The sequence below is a fragment of the Pinus tabuliformis genome, chromosome 5_1 (assembly GCF_031772625.1).
Source record: "Pinus tabuliformis cultivar Carrire ecotype Pingquan chromosome 5_1, CPIR1, whole genome shotgun sequence".
Taxonomy (NCBI): Eukaryota; Viridiplantae; Streptophyta; class Pinopsida; order Pinales; family Pinaceae; genus Pinus; species Pinus tabuliformis.
The window spans coordinates 185,927,571-185,945,040 of record NC_142305.1 but is presented as its reverse complement, the minus strand read 5'-3'; the positions used below and the strand labels follow the sequence as shown (position 1 = coordinate 185,945,040).

At 39.2% G+C, this 17,470-nt stretch overlaps 1 protein-coding gene across 1 annotated transcript in view; it reads left to right on the top strand.

Annotated features, from left to right (window-relative positions):
- The window catches only part of LOC149164029 (DNA-directed RNA polymerase D subunit 2b-like), a 310,324-nt gene extending 294,544 nt beyond the window's left edge, over positions 1-15,780 (top strand). The window contains exons 8-9 of the mRNA XM_089431932.1: positions 12,830-14,043; positions 15,136-15,780. Of these exons, the coding sequence (XP_089288058.1) occupies positions 12,830-14,043; positions 15,136-15,622 (1,701 nt within the window). The 3' untranslated portion in view covers positions 15,623-15,780. The remainder of the gene's footprint in view (positions 1-12,829; positions 14,044-15,135) is intronic.
- Positions 15,781-17,470: the final 1,690 nt, after the last annotated feature.

Here is a 17,470-nt window from a genome sequence, read left to right as displayed (position 1 = left end):
GAGAAGGTCTTCACAGGGAAGACACCTGAAGTCAGTCATTTCAGGATATTTGGGAGTTTAGCGTATTGTCGTATACCCGAAGAAAAGAGAAAGAAATTAGATCAAATTGCTGAGAAATGATATCTTGTGGGATATAGCGAGAATGCTAAGGCATATAGAGTCTATCTTCCAGGGAGTAGGAAGGTAGTAGTTCGGCGGGATGTAAAGTTCATGGAGGACAGAGCTTTCAGGAAATCCCGAGAAATGCCTTCTGAGGAGCAGTCGAAAGACGAGTTGTTGGTCAAACCACTTCGACCAGCAGAAACTAGTACCAGAAATTCTCCTGAAGACAAAGCTTCGGAACAAGAGGAATCTCAAGAAGAGGAAGAGTTGATAGATGTACCTACTACCAATGGAAGAACAAGCCGGAAACTCCGACAAATTCTACCAAATGCAGAGGACTTCATTGGTGCACCCAGGAATAATAAAAGGGAGCGAAGACAGCCAGACAGATACCAAGCCTTAGTAGCTTAGGTTGGGGAACCTTCTAGTTTTCAGGAGGTCGTTTAGCATCAAGTATGGGTAGATGCTATGGTGGAGGAATACAACTCTATAATGGTCAATGATGTCTGGGAAGTGGTACCTAGGCCTCAGGATAGGTTAGTGGTAGGTTCTAGATGGATCTACAAGGTCAAATATGTTGCAGACGGCAGTGTGGAGAAATACAAAGTCAGGTTTGTGGCTAAGGGGTATGCTCAGAAGGAAGGGATAGACTACAAAGAAACCTTCGCCCCAGTAGCCAGGTATACTTCTATTAGAATCGTGATATCTCTTGCAGCATGGATGGGGTGGGATATTCATCGGATGGATGTCAAGACGGCATTCTTGAACGGGGTAATAGAAGAGGAAGTATACATTGAACAGGCAGAAGGTTTTGAGACACACGAGAACAAATCTCATGTATGCAGATTAAAGAAAGCTTGTATGGGCTTAAACAGGCACCTAAAGCATGGTATGGTCGAATTGATGGCTACTTGCAGAAGATGGGGTTTGTCAACAGTGACGCAAACCCTAATCTCTATTATCTTATCGTAGAGAATGAGCCTCTAATCCTAGTGTTATATGTGGATGATCTCTTCCTGACAAGATCATCCAGGCTCATCAAAGACTACAAGAAGAACCTAACCGCAGAATTTGACATGAAGGATTTGGGATAGATGCATTATTTCCTGGGTTAGAAGTTTGGCAGCATAAGGGTGAGATCTTCCTTGGACCAAGGAGATATGCTATAGAGATCTTGAAGAGATTCAGGATGCAAGACTGTAGACCTATGGTTACTCCAGTGATCACCAACTAGAAGAAGATTGATGCATCATAAGATAAAGACATTGATCCCACCTTGTACAGGCAACTTATAGGGTCCTTGATGTATCTGGTCAATACCAGGCCAGACATTTGTTATGCTGTCAACACCCTCAGTCAGTTCATGGTGGAACCTAAGAGGGTGCACTAGGCAGTAGCCAAACATGTTCTCAAGTATATACAAGGAACAGTCGAGCATGGACTATTGTACACCAGAGGCAATGACATCAGGCTAAGTGGGTTCACTGACGCAAATTGGGCTGGAAGTTCAGTAGATCGGAAAAGTACAACTGGGTATTGTTTCAACATTGGATTAGGAATGACCTCCTGGTGTAGTAGGAAACAGAAATCTGTGGCTCTGAGCTCAGCTGAAGCAGAATATATGGCAGCTAGCACAACTTCGTGCGAAGCCATATGGCTTAGGAAATTGCTTGTGAATCTATTCAAGAGAAGGATGGAAGCGACCAGGATCATGTGTGATAATCAGAGTTGCATCAAGCTCTCTGAGAATCCAGTGTTTCATGATCAGTCGAAGCACATTGATATCAAGTGTCACTTTGTCAGAGACTGTGTCCAACGAGGAGCAGTACAGTTGAGGTACACTCCTACAGGAGAACAGGTGGCAGACATCCTCACCAAGGCTCTAGGAAGAACAAAGTTTGTTTATTTCAAGGAGAAGATGGGGATGGTAGAGAATCCATTTCAGTAGCAAAAATGGATAAGTGTTGGGAGTTGCAGTTAGCAGTCGCAGTGCTATGGGCAGCATGATGCAGCATGTTGAGAGGGAGTTGCAGTACAAATGCAACAGAGGCAGTGGCAGTGTCATGGGCAGCAGTACAGGAAGCAACAATGCATGGTGTGTGAGGCAGCAGGGCAAGCATCAGCACAGGTACCGATGCAAAAGATCAGTGTGATGTTTGCATTGCTAGAGCACATTCCTCACTAAGAGGGAGTGCTGATTTTTGGTAGCATCGGATGTGCTCTAGCCTTGAAATTTGGAGGAGAGGCTAAGGCACATGAGATGTCCAAGACCTGGAAATCATTTTGAGAAATTCCACCCGGATGAGGAGTTATTAAAATAATTAATATTTTTAATGGGTTCCTAAGTCTAAACTTAGGAAAATAAAAATATTAATGGGTATTAATAAAGATAAGGGTGAGAAGCTTCTAAAAGACGAGGATCAAGTCTGTTTTAATCTTAGCCGTTGATTAGAGACTTAATCTCAGTCTTTGATTCATCAACAGGAAAAGTATAGGAGAAGACTTGAGGATCATTTGGAAACACCGGCAGATACTCAGTATCTCTAGGAAAATAGGTTCTCAAGTAAAGGAGATCGATTTCAGAGGGAGAGTTGCAGGGTGGAGGAAGAGGAGGGCATTAGCAGCAGGTGATGACTGAGGAGGAGGTGACACAGGGACAGTGGGAGATAGCGCAGAGAGAGACGCAGTCCAGAGGAGAGACATGACCCTCACACAGGCTGACGCAGAGGGATGTAAAGCCACTCAGACTGGCACAGAGGTGACGCAGGAGTGGGAGCAGGGTCCAAAGTGTCAAAAAGTCTCAAAGGGAAAGCCTCAGGTGTTTTCTTTCAGTTTCTCTGTAAAACCATTCCTTGTAAAAGAAATTGTTGTTGAAGATTAATAAAGCCCACATCTGCTACATCGGTTTTTCTGCATTCAGTTTTTCCGGGGACAATTGTCCACAAACAACTGTGTTGATGTGATTGGTTCTTGTGCATGTATTTTTCTTTGGGTAATTGTGTGAAAACTACAGTAGAATTTATTTTATTATTTGCTGAAGGGATTTTGTAAATAACTTATTGTGAATAATAAGTAGGTGAAATAAATTAGTTGCTGCAGTAGAATTTTAGTTTAGAAATTTTCACATATATAGGGGGGCACGATCCTTCATTTGGATCTCCTCTCCACATTGTGGAGAGATCACTTTTTTGGATTATTATTTTTTTATCTAGTTTGCTATGGAAGCTTAGTTGAGCAATTTTCTTTAGGTGACTTATGATGTGGATGGATTCTCTTTTCATGGATGATTATTGTGAGCTTTGATGAATACATGTAAATTAATGTAAGTTTATCTTCTTTATCAATAATGGTTATTAGGTATTCTTAGGTATTCTTCATTGTTGGTATTTTTATCTCATTATAAGGTTTTTCATAAGTTCTTTGAGGTGAAGTGTAGTTCCCTTCCTTATTTATCCTTGAAAAATATAGGACGTTTATGTTAAATTTCTAAGGAACATAATTGGGTCTCCATTAGTCTATTAAACCTACAATTTTCCATTTTCCTTCTTTTTATTTATTATTGAGCCTACAGTTTTCCATTTTCCTTTTTCTTGATTATTGACTTGTGTGCCTCCCTTCGTTATGAACTGCAATCCTAGCATATTCTCTTGTTTCACACCTCTAGACGAGTGTGAGTCGACATTTCTCGCCAAAATATTTACTTTTTCCTATGATTTTTCATGTAGGCCTACCTCTCTCACTAAACTATTTACTTTTTGTTAAAATTGGCAACTAGGGCCAAACTCCACATGGGTCATCTTATTTATGACAACTAATATTTTTCTTGGATTCCTCTTATCGAGAGGTGTAGGATTGATCTAGAGATCATCCGATTTCGACATGCACAAATGAAGTTATGAATTTATTTTGATTATGGACAAATTGTCAAGGTCGGCCAGCAAACTTATGTAGGCTCAGAAGCCCAACAGTCACGTCTATTCATCCTCAACATTTGCTATAAATACATGATGGCTTAGCCTCATTTGGACACACTCACATTTCACACATCTCTCTCTCTCCTCATTGATTGGGTACACATTTCTCGGCAATATTCTCTCTCCACACGTGCGAAGCAAAGAAGCTGAAATTTTTGTTTTTGGGCATTGACTGCGTTGACCTATTTGACTGCGATTTTTGGTGGAGTATTTATGTCCCAGCAAGCCACATTTTTGGGAACAAAAATCGAAGCAAACAGTTGACTTTGATCAACATTGACTGCGACCAGGGCTAACCGCAGGTTGACTGTTTGACTAGATTTTGACTGGCCTGATTTCGGACTGTTTTGAGGGTTGATCCATCTTGCTGTTTGGAGGCCGAAGTTGACTGAAGTTGACCGAATTGTTGAGGGTCAAATTTGCCATGTTGACCAGCATTGACTTTTCTGGTTAGGGTTCTTTTCTTATTGTTATAAATTATCAAATTTGTAAATTGTACTATCTCTCTCTGTTGAACGATTGAAGACCATAAGAAGAATTGATCAATGGTTTCCCCACATTGGGGTTTGTCCCTAGCTAGTGCCACATCTTGTGTCTTCTTGGCTTGGCTTGTCTTCTACTATTTATGTTTATGTTTTATCTGCATTTTACTATCATGTTGATGTGATTGCTAAACTGGATATTGATATTGGGCTAATAAAGAAATTGAAGTAAAATTGCTCTAAAGCATAAAACATACCATTATTGCCTAAAATAAAACATGGTATCAAAGGTGAGGTGAAGACAAAGCCCAAGCAAGAGTGAAAGAGCAATCACCAAAGACAGTTGGACAAGGACAAAAGACTCAATGGGTTCCTCATCCTACTTCCCGGCTGAAGACAAGCTCCATGATAAATCTGGCTATCATGGATGGAATATGTCTCTTGATTTGACCTTGGAAGAAAAAGAAGTGATGGATTATGTGCTAGGTAAAATCCCAAAACCTCCTTTAAATGCATCGGTTGTTGCAAAGACCAAGTACAATAGGGCTGAAGTCAAAGCGAAGAAGATTATCATAGATTCCATTGACAAGCATCTGGTGGCCTATATCTTCGAATTGAAAACCTCCAAGGAGATCTATGGCAGATTGGTTGGCATGTTCAAGGTTAGTAATGCTAATCAAATTCTATTTCTCAAGAATAAGTTGAAGGATATTAAGAAGGGCAAGAACAGGGACATTCAATCCTATTTCTTGAGGATTACTGAGATCAAGAATGATCTACTCTCAATTGGAGAATTCATTCCTGATAGGGAACTTACTCTCACCATCCTTAGAGAACTCCGACCTAAGTAGTATGTATTTAGAACCACTATACTCAACAATGATCAAATTCCAAGGTTTGAAGAATTTATGTCGAGATGCATTCAAGAAGAAACAAGAATGGTGGAGCAAAGAAATGCCTTCTAATAGAAGCAACCCCACTGCATTCTCCGCTCATGCCAAGAGGAAGAACAATGGAGATTCAAAGAAGCAAAGTCAAGGAAAACCGGGATTCAAAAATGGAAGGAAGGGAAGATGCTTTGTTTGCAATAAGTTTGGCCACTATGCAAGGGAGTGTCCAAATAGAAGGGACACATCGCATGATGATGATCACAATCATTCCAGGGGCAACTTCAACAACAACGATCAAAGGAATGGCAGTTCCAATGGCAAGGGAAAAGGAATGTGAGACATCAAGGAAATGGTCGACCCTCCAAGAAATCAAGGAACTCTAGGTATGAAGGATCCAATGTTGTTAACAATAAGCAAAAAGAGTACTATCTTATATTGGCCCTCTCCACTGCCTCTCCTCCGGACACTTTGGGAAATTGGTTGACTGATAGTGGTGCCTCAAGGCACTTCACCGAATACAAGGAAGCCCTCTCTATTCTGATAGAAAAGGAGACAAACTTGGAGATCATCCTTGGAGACGATGCCACCTATTCCATGAAGGGAGTAGAGAATGTTACCCTTCAATTGAACAAAGTAACACTATTCATTTTCAAGAAGTACTATATGTACCCGATCTCAAGAAGAACCTGGTGTCCATTTCAGCAATGGAAGATAAAGGATTCAAAGTGGCTTTTATCGATGGAAAGGTATGTGTTTGGAAAAGAAATTTTAAAAATGCTTTTACTCTTGGGTTCAAGGGACACTTTGTATCAAGTTGGAAGAAGTCCATTGGGAGCCATGTCTTGCGACACATCTCTACAATCTGAACTATGGCACCGGAGGTTCGCCCATCTTCATTATAAGGCCCTATCCGATGTGAGACAGATGGTGACAAGTATGCCCAAGTTCAAAGTAGAGCATGAAGGTGTATGTCTAGGATGTGCCGAAGGAAAACTTACAAGGGGACCATTCCCCTCAAGCAATAGCAAGACGATAGACATATTGCAATTGACCCACTCCGACATATCTGGTATGATGCCCATAAACTCCTTGGGAGGATACTTATATTATCTCACCTTTGTGGATGATTTTTCTCGCAAGACCTGGATCTACTTCTTGAAGAAGAAGGATGAAGTGTTCACCTAGTTCCAACACTTCAGAGCCTTGATCGAAAACCAATACGAGAAGAAAATCAAGATATTGAGGATTGATAATGGGACGGAGAACAAATTCAATGAATTCCAAGATTATTGCAGAGAAGTTGGCATTAAGAGGGAGACTACAACGCCATACACTCTCGAGCAGAATGGTGTGGTTGAAAGGAAGAATCGCTCTATTGTAGAAGCTATACATGCCATGCTTCATGATCAAGGTCTTCCGAAGTTTCTATGGGCTAAAGCTGCAAATACTGTCGTGTAGGTTCAAAACCGATGCTCTCATCAAGCATTGGACTCCAAGACTCCCGAAAAAATGTTCACTAGTAAGAAACCCGATGTCTCTCATTTTAGAATTTTTGGAAGCCTCATATATTTTCATGTGCCGAAAGAGAAAAGAAGCAAATTGCGTGCATCTGGGAAGAAAGGAATCTTTGTGGGCTATAGTGAAAATTCTAGGGGATATAGAATTTATGTGGTTGGTCAAAAGGAAGTTGAGATAATTCATGATGTCACCTTCGACGAAGATATGGCCCTCAAGAAGATCAACAACCTTCCTATCCTAAGGAAGGACAAAGAAGATGACACGGAAATCAGGGTGAGAAAGAGGACGAAATGATGCCTGATGTTGATGAACCTATGGATCATATTGACCCTCCTCCTCATGAGCCCTCCTCCTCCAAAAGGAGACCCTCATGGCTTAGGGAGACTCTTGAAGATGCCGAGAGGCAGATTGCACCAAGGGGGACTTTTCGTGAAAGCAAGAAGTCGAACAGGGATCAAGGATATTTGACCGCCATGAGCACTATCATTCAAAATGAACTTTCATCATTCGAGAAAGTCTTGAAGCAACAAGTATGGAAGGATGCTATGAATGAAAAATACGAGTCAATTATGCAAAATGATGTCAAACCCTAGTATGGAAGGATGCTATGAATGAAGAATACGAGTCAATTATGCAGAATGATGTCAGACCCTAGACTTGTGATGGACCAAGTTCTAAGTACAACAATAGAGACCATTCTATCAACTATGACAAGACAAGTAACATGAACTTACAACAACATATAGATTTAGCAAACTTGGTGCAGCATCAAGAATATGTAGCATAAAATGTGTAGTATCAAGAATAGGACATCCGAAAAACTAATTGTGACATATAGAGACATAGAAATATAATCGAGACACTCTATATACTTACGTTGTCTTGCAAAAACATATGTCAGAGATGATACTCAAAATTCAATGTAAACACTAATCATACATACATTGATGTAGGAGACTTACCCTTGACTGTTGGTGTGCGGTCCTTACTACAGTGATCCTTGAATGCATGCTTTTTCTTGCCTTCTAGGAGCTCAATATTGAATCTGTTGTATCTATGTAATTTCGGATCTCTAAAGTTTGAAATTTCGTCCTGTGGTAGCCCTCTGAGTCCTCTTTCCAACCCCACAGGTCTGATCAAGATTGAATTCTTCAAGAAAGAGTTATGCCCATTCTCGCACGATGACTTGATTATAGACTAGTTCAATAGAGAGAACAAGTGCCATGTGTCACAATTGCGACCTTCGGCCTTTAAAAGTCTACTCAACAAACTACAGTCCGTCTTCTTTCTGTGACTATTTACGAAATTTGAATCCAATGCTCAAAGAGAAATTTATCATGATTTTCCCAACATCACCTGTTTGACATGGAATTTGGGAGCCTGCAAAAACCCTAACTTCCTTAGATCATATCTCCGAAAATATAGCGAATGAAGATTTGAAATTCGGTCACGAGGTTCATCAAAATTTCAGCTCAAATGGGTTTTAATTTCAGTTTTTGAAGCTTCACAAAAAGAAAAAAATGAGGGTCATTATTTATATGAAAGACTTGAGTTGAGAGGGTCCTCAACAAGTGAAAGTTGGAGGGATTTTAGGAAAAAAACATTATTAATTATTTACTATTCAATGACCACAACGATTTATAAGTGCCATGCCACAACCCCATAGAGTTTTAGCCCACTAATTGGGGTTACTAACTTCAAACACGAATATCTCTCAAACCGTGAAGAATTACATGGTGTGTCATATATCAACGGAAACATATCGACGAATAGAATCCATCTAGAAGATCCTTGACTCAGAATAGAGTAATTTGTCAATTCAAAATGCTCATGCAAGATTTGGGCAGCCCCTAGTGCTGCTTGGGTTGACATCAATGACAACCACTAATCAACAAGTAAGAGTGGTATGAGACACTCTCTTTTGATTGGAACTAACTTTGGGTCAGTAATAGTGGTATGAGAGACTCTCTTATTTGGGACTGACTTCGGGTCAGTAGAGAATGGTATGATACATTCTCGATCACTTCTTCTTTTTCATAGTTCAGCAGAGCAGAGCAGTGCATTGATGGCATAGAGAGTATAGATTAGCAAATGGAGTTCTCCCTAGCTGAGAGGGAGTGTTAAAATTGGCAACTAGGTCCAAACTCCACATGGGTCATCTTATTTATGACAACTGATATTTTTCTTGGATTCCTCTCTCCAAGAGATGTAGGATTGATCTAGAAATTGTCCAATTCCGACATGTACAAATGAAGTTATGAATTTATTTTGGTTATGGACAAATTGTCCAGGTCGACCAGAAAACTTATGTAGACTCAGAAGCCCAACAGTCACGTTTATTCATCTTCAACGTTTGCTATAAATACATGATGACCTAGCCTCATTTGGACACTCACACTTCACACATGTCTCTCTCTCCTCATTGATTGGATATGCATTTCTGGGCCTCTCTCCAAGAGGTGTAGGATTGATCTAGAAATCGTCCGATTTCGACATGTACAAATGAAGTTATGAATTGATTTTGATTATGGACAAATTGTCAAGATTGGCCAGCAAACTTATGTAGGCTCAGAAGCCCAGCAGTCACGTCTATTCATCCTCAACGTTTACTATAAATAGTAATATATGATGACTTAGCCTCATTTGGACACTCACACTTCACATGTCTCTCTCTCCTCATTGATTGGGTATGCATTTCTAGGCAGCATTCTCTCTCCACACGTGCGCAGTCACGTCTATTCATCCTCAACGTTTGCTATAAATAGTAATACATGATGACTTAGCCTCATTTGGACACTCACACTTCACACATGTCTCTCTCTCCTCATTGATTGGGTATGCATTTCTGGGCAGCATTCTCTCTCCACATGTGTGAGAAGGAAAAAAGGTGAATATGATGACTTAGCCTCATTTGGACACTCACACTTCACACGTCTCTCTCTCCTCATTGATTGGGTATGCATTTCTAGGCAGCATTCTCTCTCCACACGTGCGCAGTCACGTCTATTCATCCTCAACGTTTGCTATAAATAGTAATACATGATGACTTAGCCTCATTTGGACACTCACACTTCACACATGTCTCTCTCTCCTCATTGATTGGGTATGCATTTCTGGGCAGCATTCTCTCTCCACATGTGTGAGAAGGAAAAAAGGTGAAATTTCTGTTTTTGGGCATTGACTGCATTGACCAAATTCTGGGACAGTTTGACCATGCATTGACCAGCAACGTTGACCTCTTTGACTGCGATTGTTGGTGGAGTATTTATGTCCCAACAGGCCGCATTTCTGGGCACAAAAATTGAGGCAAACTGTTGACTTTGACCAGTGTTGACTGCGGCTAGGGCTGACCGCAGGTTGACTGTTTGACCAGATTTTGACTGGGCTGATTTCAGATTGTTTTGAGGGCTGATTCATCTTCCTGGTTGCAGGCCGAAGTTGACTGAAGTTGACCGATTTGTTGAGGGTCAAATCTGCCCTGTTGACCAATGTTGCCTTTTTTGGTTAGGGCTCTTTTGCTGCTGTTATAAATTATCAAATTTGTAAGTTGTACTATCTCTCTCTTGAACTATTGTTGAAGACTATAAGAAGAATTGATCAAGGGTTTCCCCGCATTGGGGTTTGTCCTGGCTGGTGCCACATCTTGTGTCCTCTTGTCTTGGCTTGTCTTCTACTGTTTATGTTTATGTTTTATCTGTGTTTTACTATCATGTTTATGTTCTATCTGCGTTTTCCTATCATGTTGATGTGATCGCTAAACTGGATATTGATATTGGGCTAATAAAAAAATTGAAGTAAAATTGCTCTAAAGCATAGAACATACCATGTTGCCTAAAATTAACATTTTTTCTGTGATTTATGCAAATTATGCAGGATATATAAATTACATAATTCCAACTCTATCTAGTTGGTCTCCTGACTTATAACTGGGATTCTGATTAGAATAGTTGGAACTCACTTCACAGCTGTGAAATTCTTGGATAAACCCCATCTTATCTCTCTAGGTTATTACGTAGTGATTGATGCCTTGAGAGCTAGTAAACTATCTTAGGTCATTTAATAAGACCTATATGATTTTGAGGAGCCCTTATATTGAAATATTAATATCCCTTGAATACTAGTGCCCTTGCCTAGAGGAATGATAAATTCACCAACTCGTTTGTTTTCTTAGATCTAACGTCCAAAAGTAGTTATTTTAATAAATAGAGAGGATGAAAGAAAAAGAGAGGAGATTTATCCTCTCAGAGAGAACAATAATATCCAGTATTAGTCTATAAATTGAGTACTCTTAACTTCCCTTCTTAGCACAAACTAGCTACCTGACGTAACGTTGTTTGGACGGGTCAGAGAAGATCTTGAAAGATTTTTGTCTGCGAAAGCATAAGCTAACTAGGTTCTGGTAAACCCCTGAAGGTATTTGCATTAACCTGCAAGGATAGTCACCTACCAAGAATTTGGAGAATAGCTATCTCCCCCACACACACCCCTCTTCACTCCCCCACACAGACCCCTCTTCAACCCCCACCCTCATAAAGGGTAACAATGTGTATGCTACTATGCGCACACAATCCCAAGGGTTGTGATGGGTGAAGGAGTGTGTGTGCATGTACAACACACACCTTCACGCCCCAATCACACATCCTCCATGCGATGAAGTTAAAATTTAGATGGGATATGAGTACACAAATGCACACTCTCTTTCACCCATTTAATGTTTGGATGAGTCGGTAGGTGCAAATGTTGAAAGGCTTTTCTCTGAGATGGGCATAAAATGACTAATTTTGAATGTTTGGACGGGCCAGATTTTTCTATGAGATAAACTTTAGATAACTAACTTCTGGTAAACTGATTCTGAAGATATGAGCATTAACCCATAGTGATAGTCACCTAGGAAGCGGTGGACAATGGATATAGAACCGACACAAGAACCTCTGAGATAAGCATAAAGGTTGGTCCTAATTAATTGATTTGACAATAAAAGGAAGGATATGATCTTTATTATTGAATCAAGAGAGAACAGTTAGTATACTTTGGTAATCTTCGCATTTTCTTGAAATAGAAAAGATCATATTTCCATGGGAAAATATAAAGGTTTTGTTAAGATGAGGGGCACAAAAGGTAATTCATTTGATTGGTAACTGAGCCATTTTTCTAGCGGTTAGTAGCTAATAGAAGTGCAGCAATACTATTAACAGAGCTGCAAGGTCTATCCTCCTTTGCAAAATTCAAATCTATAATACTTGAGATATGTGTGACTACCTCATTTGGCGTTCGACTTGTCTTTTATGACTTCAGTGTTGTTGGTTATCATCATGTGTTTCATCTGTTAACAATGTTTAATGATGAGTGTTATGGTAAATTCTTAACTCCATTAGAGGCTTGGGCGCTTGGCATATGCTATTTTTATTGGCTTGTCTTTATTTTATTGGCATTCTACCTGTATAACTCTAAAGAATATGATCTGCAAAGTCTTATGGTGTTGGGGAAGATATGCTGAGGAGACTCTATAGTTTTAACTGACAATCTATTACAATTCTGAAAGTGTAAAAAATTATTCTGGTTATTTTCTCGTTTCATTTGTTAGACGCCATCTTTGCAATAAAATCTAATTTTAAAAACTGTATAGTGAATGGCGCCAGAAATTAATTTTGAAAATGCAGATTAAGTGAATCAATAATCTAGCTGCTTGTTGAGAATATAAACGTTCTTGATCAATATAGGCGTATACTCTTGCAGATTTCAAATGCAAATACCTGGTGAATATAAAATGCTGCTGCATTAATATAGTCCATACTTTCACATCTCAAATAAAATTTTCTCTCTAATTCAATTGATTAACAGAATTTTATGTTTTACTTCTCAGGTTGAAATTAAAAAGGATGACAAGCAGAATGAGATCCGCATTTTCTCTGATGCTGGAAGGCTTTTAAGGCCCCTTTTCGTTGTAAAAAATCAAAGGCTTTGCATATCTAAACGCCAGCTTGATAAATTTAAGAAAAGTAAGAACCCTTTCAAGTATCTTATGGAAAGAGGTATTATAGAAATTTTAGGCGTTGAAGAAGAAGAAGATGTTCAAATAGCTTGTGGGATTGACATTTTATGTAGAGCTGAAAAGAACCCAGACTATCCACAGTTCAGTCATTGTGAATTGGATCCATCTTTTTTATTAAGCCTCAATGCTGGCCTTATCCCATTTGCAAATCACAATCTTGCCACGAGAACACTGTATCAATCTGAAAAACATTCAAGGCAAGCAATAGGATACTATGAAATAAATCAGTATGCCAGATGTGACACCACATCTCATCAGTTATTTTATCCCCAGAGACCTTTGTTTAAGACTATGACATCTGAATGCCTCAATCAGGTGCAATTCTACAATGGTCAAAACCCCGTTGTTGCTGTCAACGTTCATTATGGATATAACCAGGAAGATTCTTTGGTAACTAACCATGCTTCAATAGACCGTGGGCTGTTCCGATCGATGCATTTTCATACCTTTGTATCTGAGACGGACCATGATGAAAATCGCTCTAACAATGCTTCTTCATCAAGATTAGAAGTAGATTTTGGTAAACCTCAGCCAGGAAATTTGAAAGCAGTAGACAAGCTTGATGAAGATGGACTTCCGTTCATTGCCTCAGATCTCTACAGCGGTGATATTTTAATTGGGAAGGTGGGCTCACAGCCATCTGATGTAAATTTTAGCCTCAAGTTGAAGCACACGGAAAAGGGGAGGGTGGATCAGGTTATAATGGCAACTAATGATGACGGTAAAAAATTTGCCAGAGTAAGATTGAGAGACGTGAGAGCTCCATCCCTTGGAGATAAGTTTTCTAGCATGCATGGCCAGAAAGGAGTTGTGGGTTTTATAGAAGAACAAGAAAATATGCCTTTCACAAAAGAGGGCATTGTTCCTGATGTAATCATCAATCCGCATGCATTTCCTTCGAGACAAACACCGGGCCAGCTTTTTGAATGTGCCCTTGGAAAAGCCATCGCTTCCAGTGGCATTGTCGGCGATGCTACACCTTTTAGACCCATCACTGTTGAGAATATCACTGAACGGCTTCGCAGGTCAGTTTTAAAGTTAGTCATGTAGGAACTAGACAGTTTCAATTTGCAAGCATGTTGCGTGCACTATGAATTTTTATAATGTGTATCATACAAAAAACTGTAGAGTAGAAACTTTCCTTTTAAAACTCAGCATGGATCCATCAAAACCTGGCATCTATTAAGCAACTGTAGAGTCGAGACTAGTTTTAAAAACCAGCATAGATTCATCAAAACCTGGCATCTGAGGATCAAAACGGGCAGCTATCGACCACTTTCCTTTATTGATCCCGCAAAACAGCACTCGCATGGATCAAAAACTGACATCTAGTGATCAAAACGTGCATCTATCAACCACTTGCCTTTATTGATCACTCACAGGGCTTTGTGTTTTTTAGTACTTTTTTTTTAAATAGCATAAATCCATATTAAGCAAAACCAGCATTTATCAATCACGTTATTGATCCCTTTTAGGCTTTGTCTTTTTATTAGCTATGTACACGCTTACACAGATACACACGAACATCTTCCCCTGTTGATCAAAACCCAGCATATATTAAGCACTCCAGGGATCGAAACCAGTATTTCTCAAGAATTTTGTTGATCCGTTTTATCTTTTTACTAGCTGTACACATGCCTACAAACACACACACAGACATCTTCCCGGGTGCAATGATATAATGTGCCTTCATGTTTTCCGCAACTGCTTATTGATCCCTGTTATCGTCTTTTTCTAAGCACGTATCTTCGCATTAATTGAAGTACTCCGAGGGATCAAAACCCAGCATCTATTAAAGTACTACGATCGGCTAAAACTAGCATCTATTAAGCACTTTATTGATCCCTCGACTTTGTCTTTTTACACACACATCTCTCCCATTGATGTAATGTACCTGGATCAAAACTGGCATCTGTTAAGCACTTTATTGATCCCTGGGCTTTGTCTTTGTCCTTTTACACACACACCTCCTCCCCTGCAACGATATAATTTGCCTTTATGCTTTTCGGAACTTGTTTATTTTACTAGCTACACATACGCCCACACAGATATACGGATAGACATCTTCCCCGGTGCAATGACATATATATGATGTGTTTTTATGCTTTTCACCGCAGTTGTGGTTATCAACAGTGGGGAAAAGAGCAGATGTATAATGGGCGGACAGGTGGTAAAATGCAAACAAAGATATTTATTGGTCCAACGTATTATCAGCGGCTCATACATATGGCAGAAGACAAAATCAAATACCGGAACCATGGGCCTGTGCATCCTTTAACTCGACAGCCAGTAGCTGATCGAAAACGCCATGGAGGTATTAAATTTGGAGAGATGGAGCGCGACTGTATGCTTGCTCATGGGGCGACTGCCAATCTAATGGAAAGACTGTTCTATTTGAGCGATTTCTCAAGTATGCATGTATGCGGATCCTGCCACATGCTTGCAACGGTGGTCCAAAGGGATGGTATAAGAGGTCCATACTGCCCATTTTGTAAAACTGCTAAACATGTTGTAAAAGTAAACGTTCCTCATGCTTGCAAACTGCTCTACCAGGAACTTTTTAGTATGGGCATATGCCTTAGATTTTCGACTGAGTTGTGTTGAATTGGCTGCATAGAGTTTGATTTTGAAAGACTGTATTTATGTCAAGTAAATTCCACAGAACATGAGGTTACTTTATTTGGAACCATTTTGGAAATATCAATACGTACTCTTGGATTGTAATTGGCACTTCAGAAGTTTGAGTTGTTATGTGTCTTCCATTTTCATGTGTCTTAAGCAAGGATCGGATTTATAACCATCATGGACTGGGGAATGAAATATTGAATCTTGACTGGGAAAAGGCATATAAATCCAAAGGACTAATAGACATGCCTAAAAATGTAATCCTAAGAATATTATATATGTATTCCCCACTGCTATTACCTTGACATTCAAACTTTTGTAGTTTAATTCATTATGATCAGACGATATCTTATTTGGAATGTTCGGTCCAGTGGTAAAATTTCTCGTACATTCCGAAACGAAGTTGATGAAAAACAGGTGTATTGACAATTCATATCTAACTGACAGCAGCTGTGAAGGGAAAGCTAATCCAAATCATCAAATCGAAAGAAGATGGCTATAGGGTTAGAGGTGCATGCGTGCTGTGGATCCCCTTATTTTTTACTTTAGTAGTGATCACTCTGTAACGTCACTTGGGTACTTGTGGAATGTCCAAAGCCTAACCTGTGCGTAGAGGTGCATGGATAGATCCCTCACTCTTTCACATTGCTTAGAGGTGCATCTGCGAGTAGTAACATCAAACATTGCTCAGAGGTATATGTGTGAGGAGTAAAATCACTTAGGCTCATCTGCTCCGCCCTATTCCTTCTGACATTGCTCTGTAATGCCTTCTTAGTGAGTATTGACATTACTTTCTTCTGAGCATTGTTCTGTGATGCCTTAGCGAGTATCAACATCACTTAAATGCAGAAGTGCTGTCCTCTCCCTTTTTATCATTGTTTCTTAATGCCTTCTTAATTACACTTTTACCATTGTTTCTAAAAGGCCTAATGCCTTCTTAATTACAGGTTTCCCATTTTTCCTGAATCTTAATCTAGAAATAGATTCGATGCGCTGGACATGATTCTGGGTGAGATTGCAATGTTCTGTTGTTTAAATAGAGTATAGATTGAGCCTCCTCGACGTGATTCTGGGCAAGATTGCAATGTTCTGTTGTTCTGAATTTAATGTAGAAATAGATTCAGTGCGCTGGACATGATTCTGGGTGAGATTGCAATGTTCTGTGGTTTAAATAGAGTATAGATTGAGCATCCTCGACGTGATTCTGGGCAAGATTGCAATGTTCTGTTGTTCTGAATTTAATGTAGAAATAGATTCAGTGCGCTGGACATGATTCTGGGTGAGATTGCAATGTTCTGTGGTTTAAATAGAGTATAGATTGAGCATCCTCGACGTGATTCTGGGCAAGATTGCAATGTTCTATTGTTCAAAATCTATTTTTGAATGCGAAATTAGAAGTTTTCCAGAAAATGTGTTAGTTGGATTATGCAACTCAACTTAAAACTACAACTTTAATTTTTAATCTGCCAGGAAACAAGTCAAAAAGTCACCTCCTTAAACTACACCTTTCTATAATGCCTTCTTAATTACATGTTTTTTAAAAATAAAAATAAAAAATTTATTTTTGAATTACACCTTATAATGCCTTATTAATTACACATCATTTCTTAAAAATAAAAAATGTATTTATTACACTTTATGCCTTATTAATTAGACATGGCTTAAAAATAAAATAAAATAAATAATTACACATCATTTCTTAAAAATAAAAAATGTATTTATTACACTTTATGCCTTATTAATTAGACAGGCTTAAAAATAAAATAAATAAAAATTTATTTCTGAATGTAGAAATAAAATATATTAATATATTTCTGAATGCAGAAA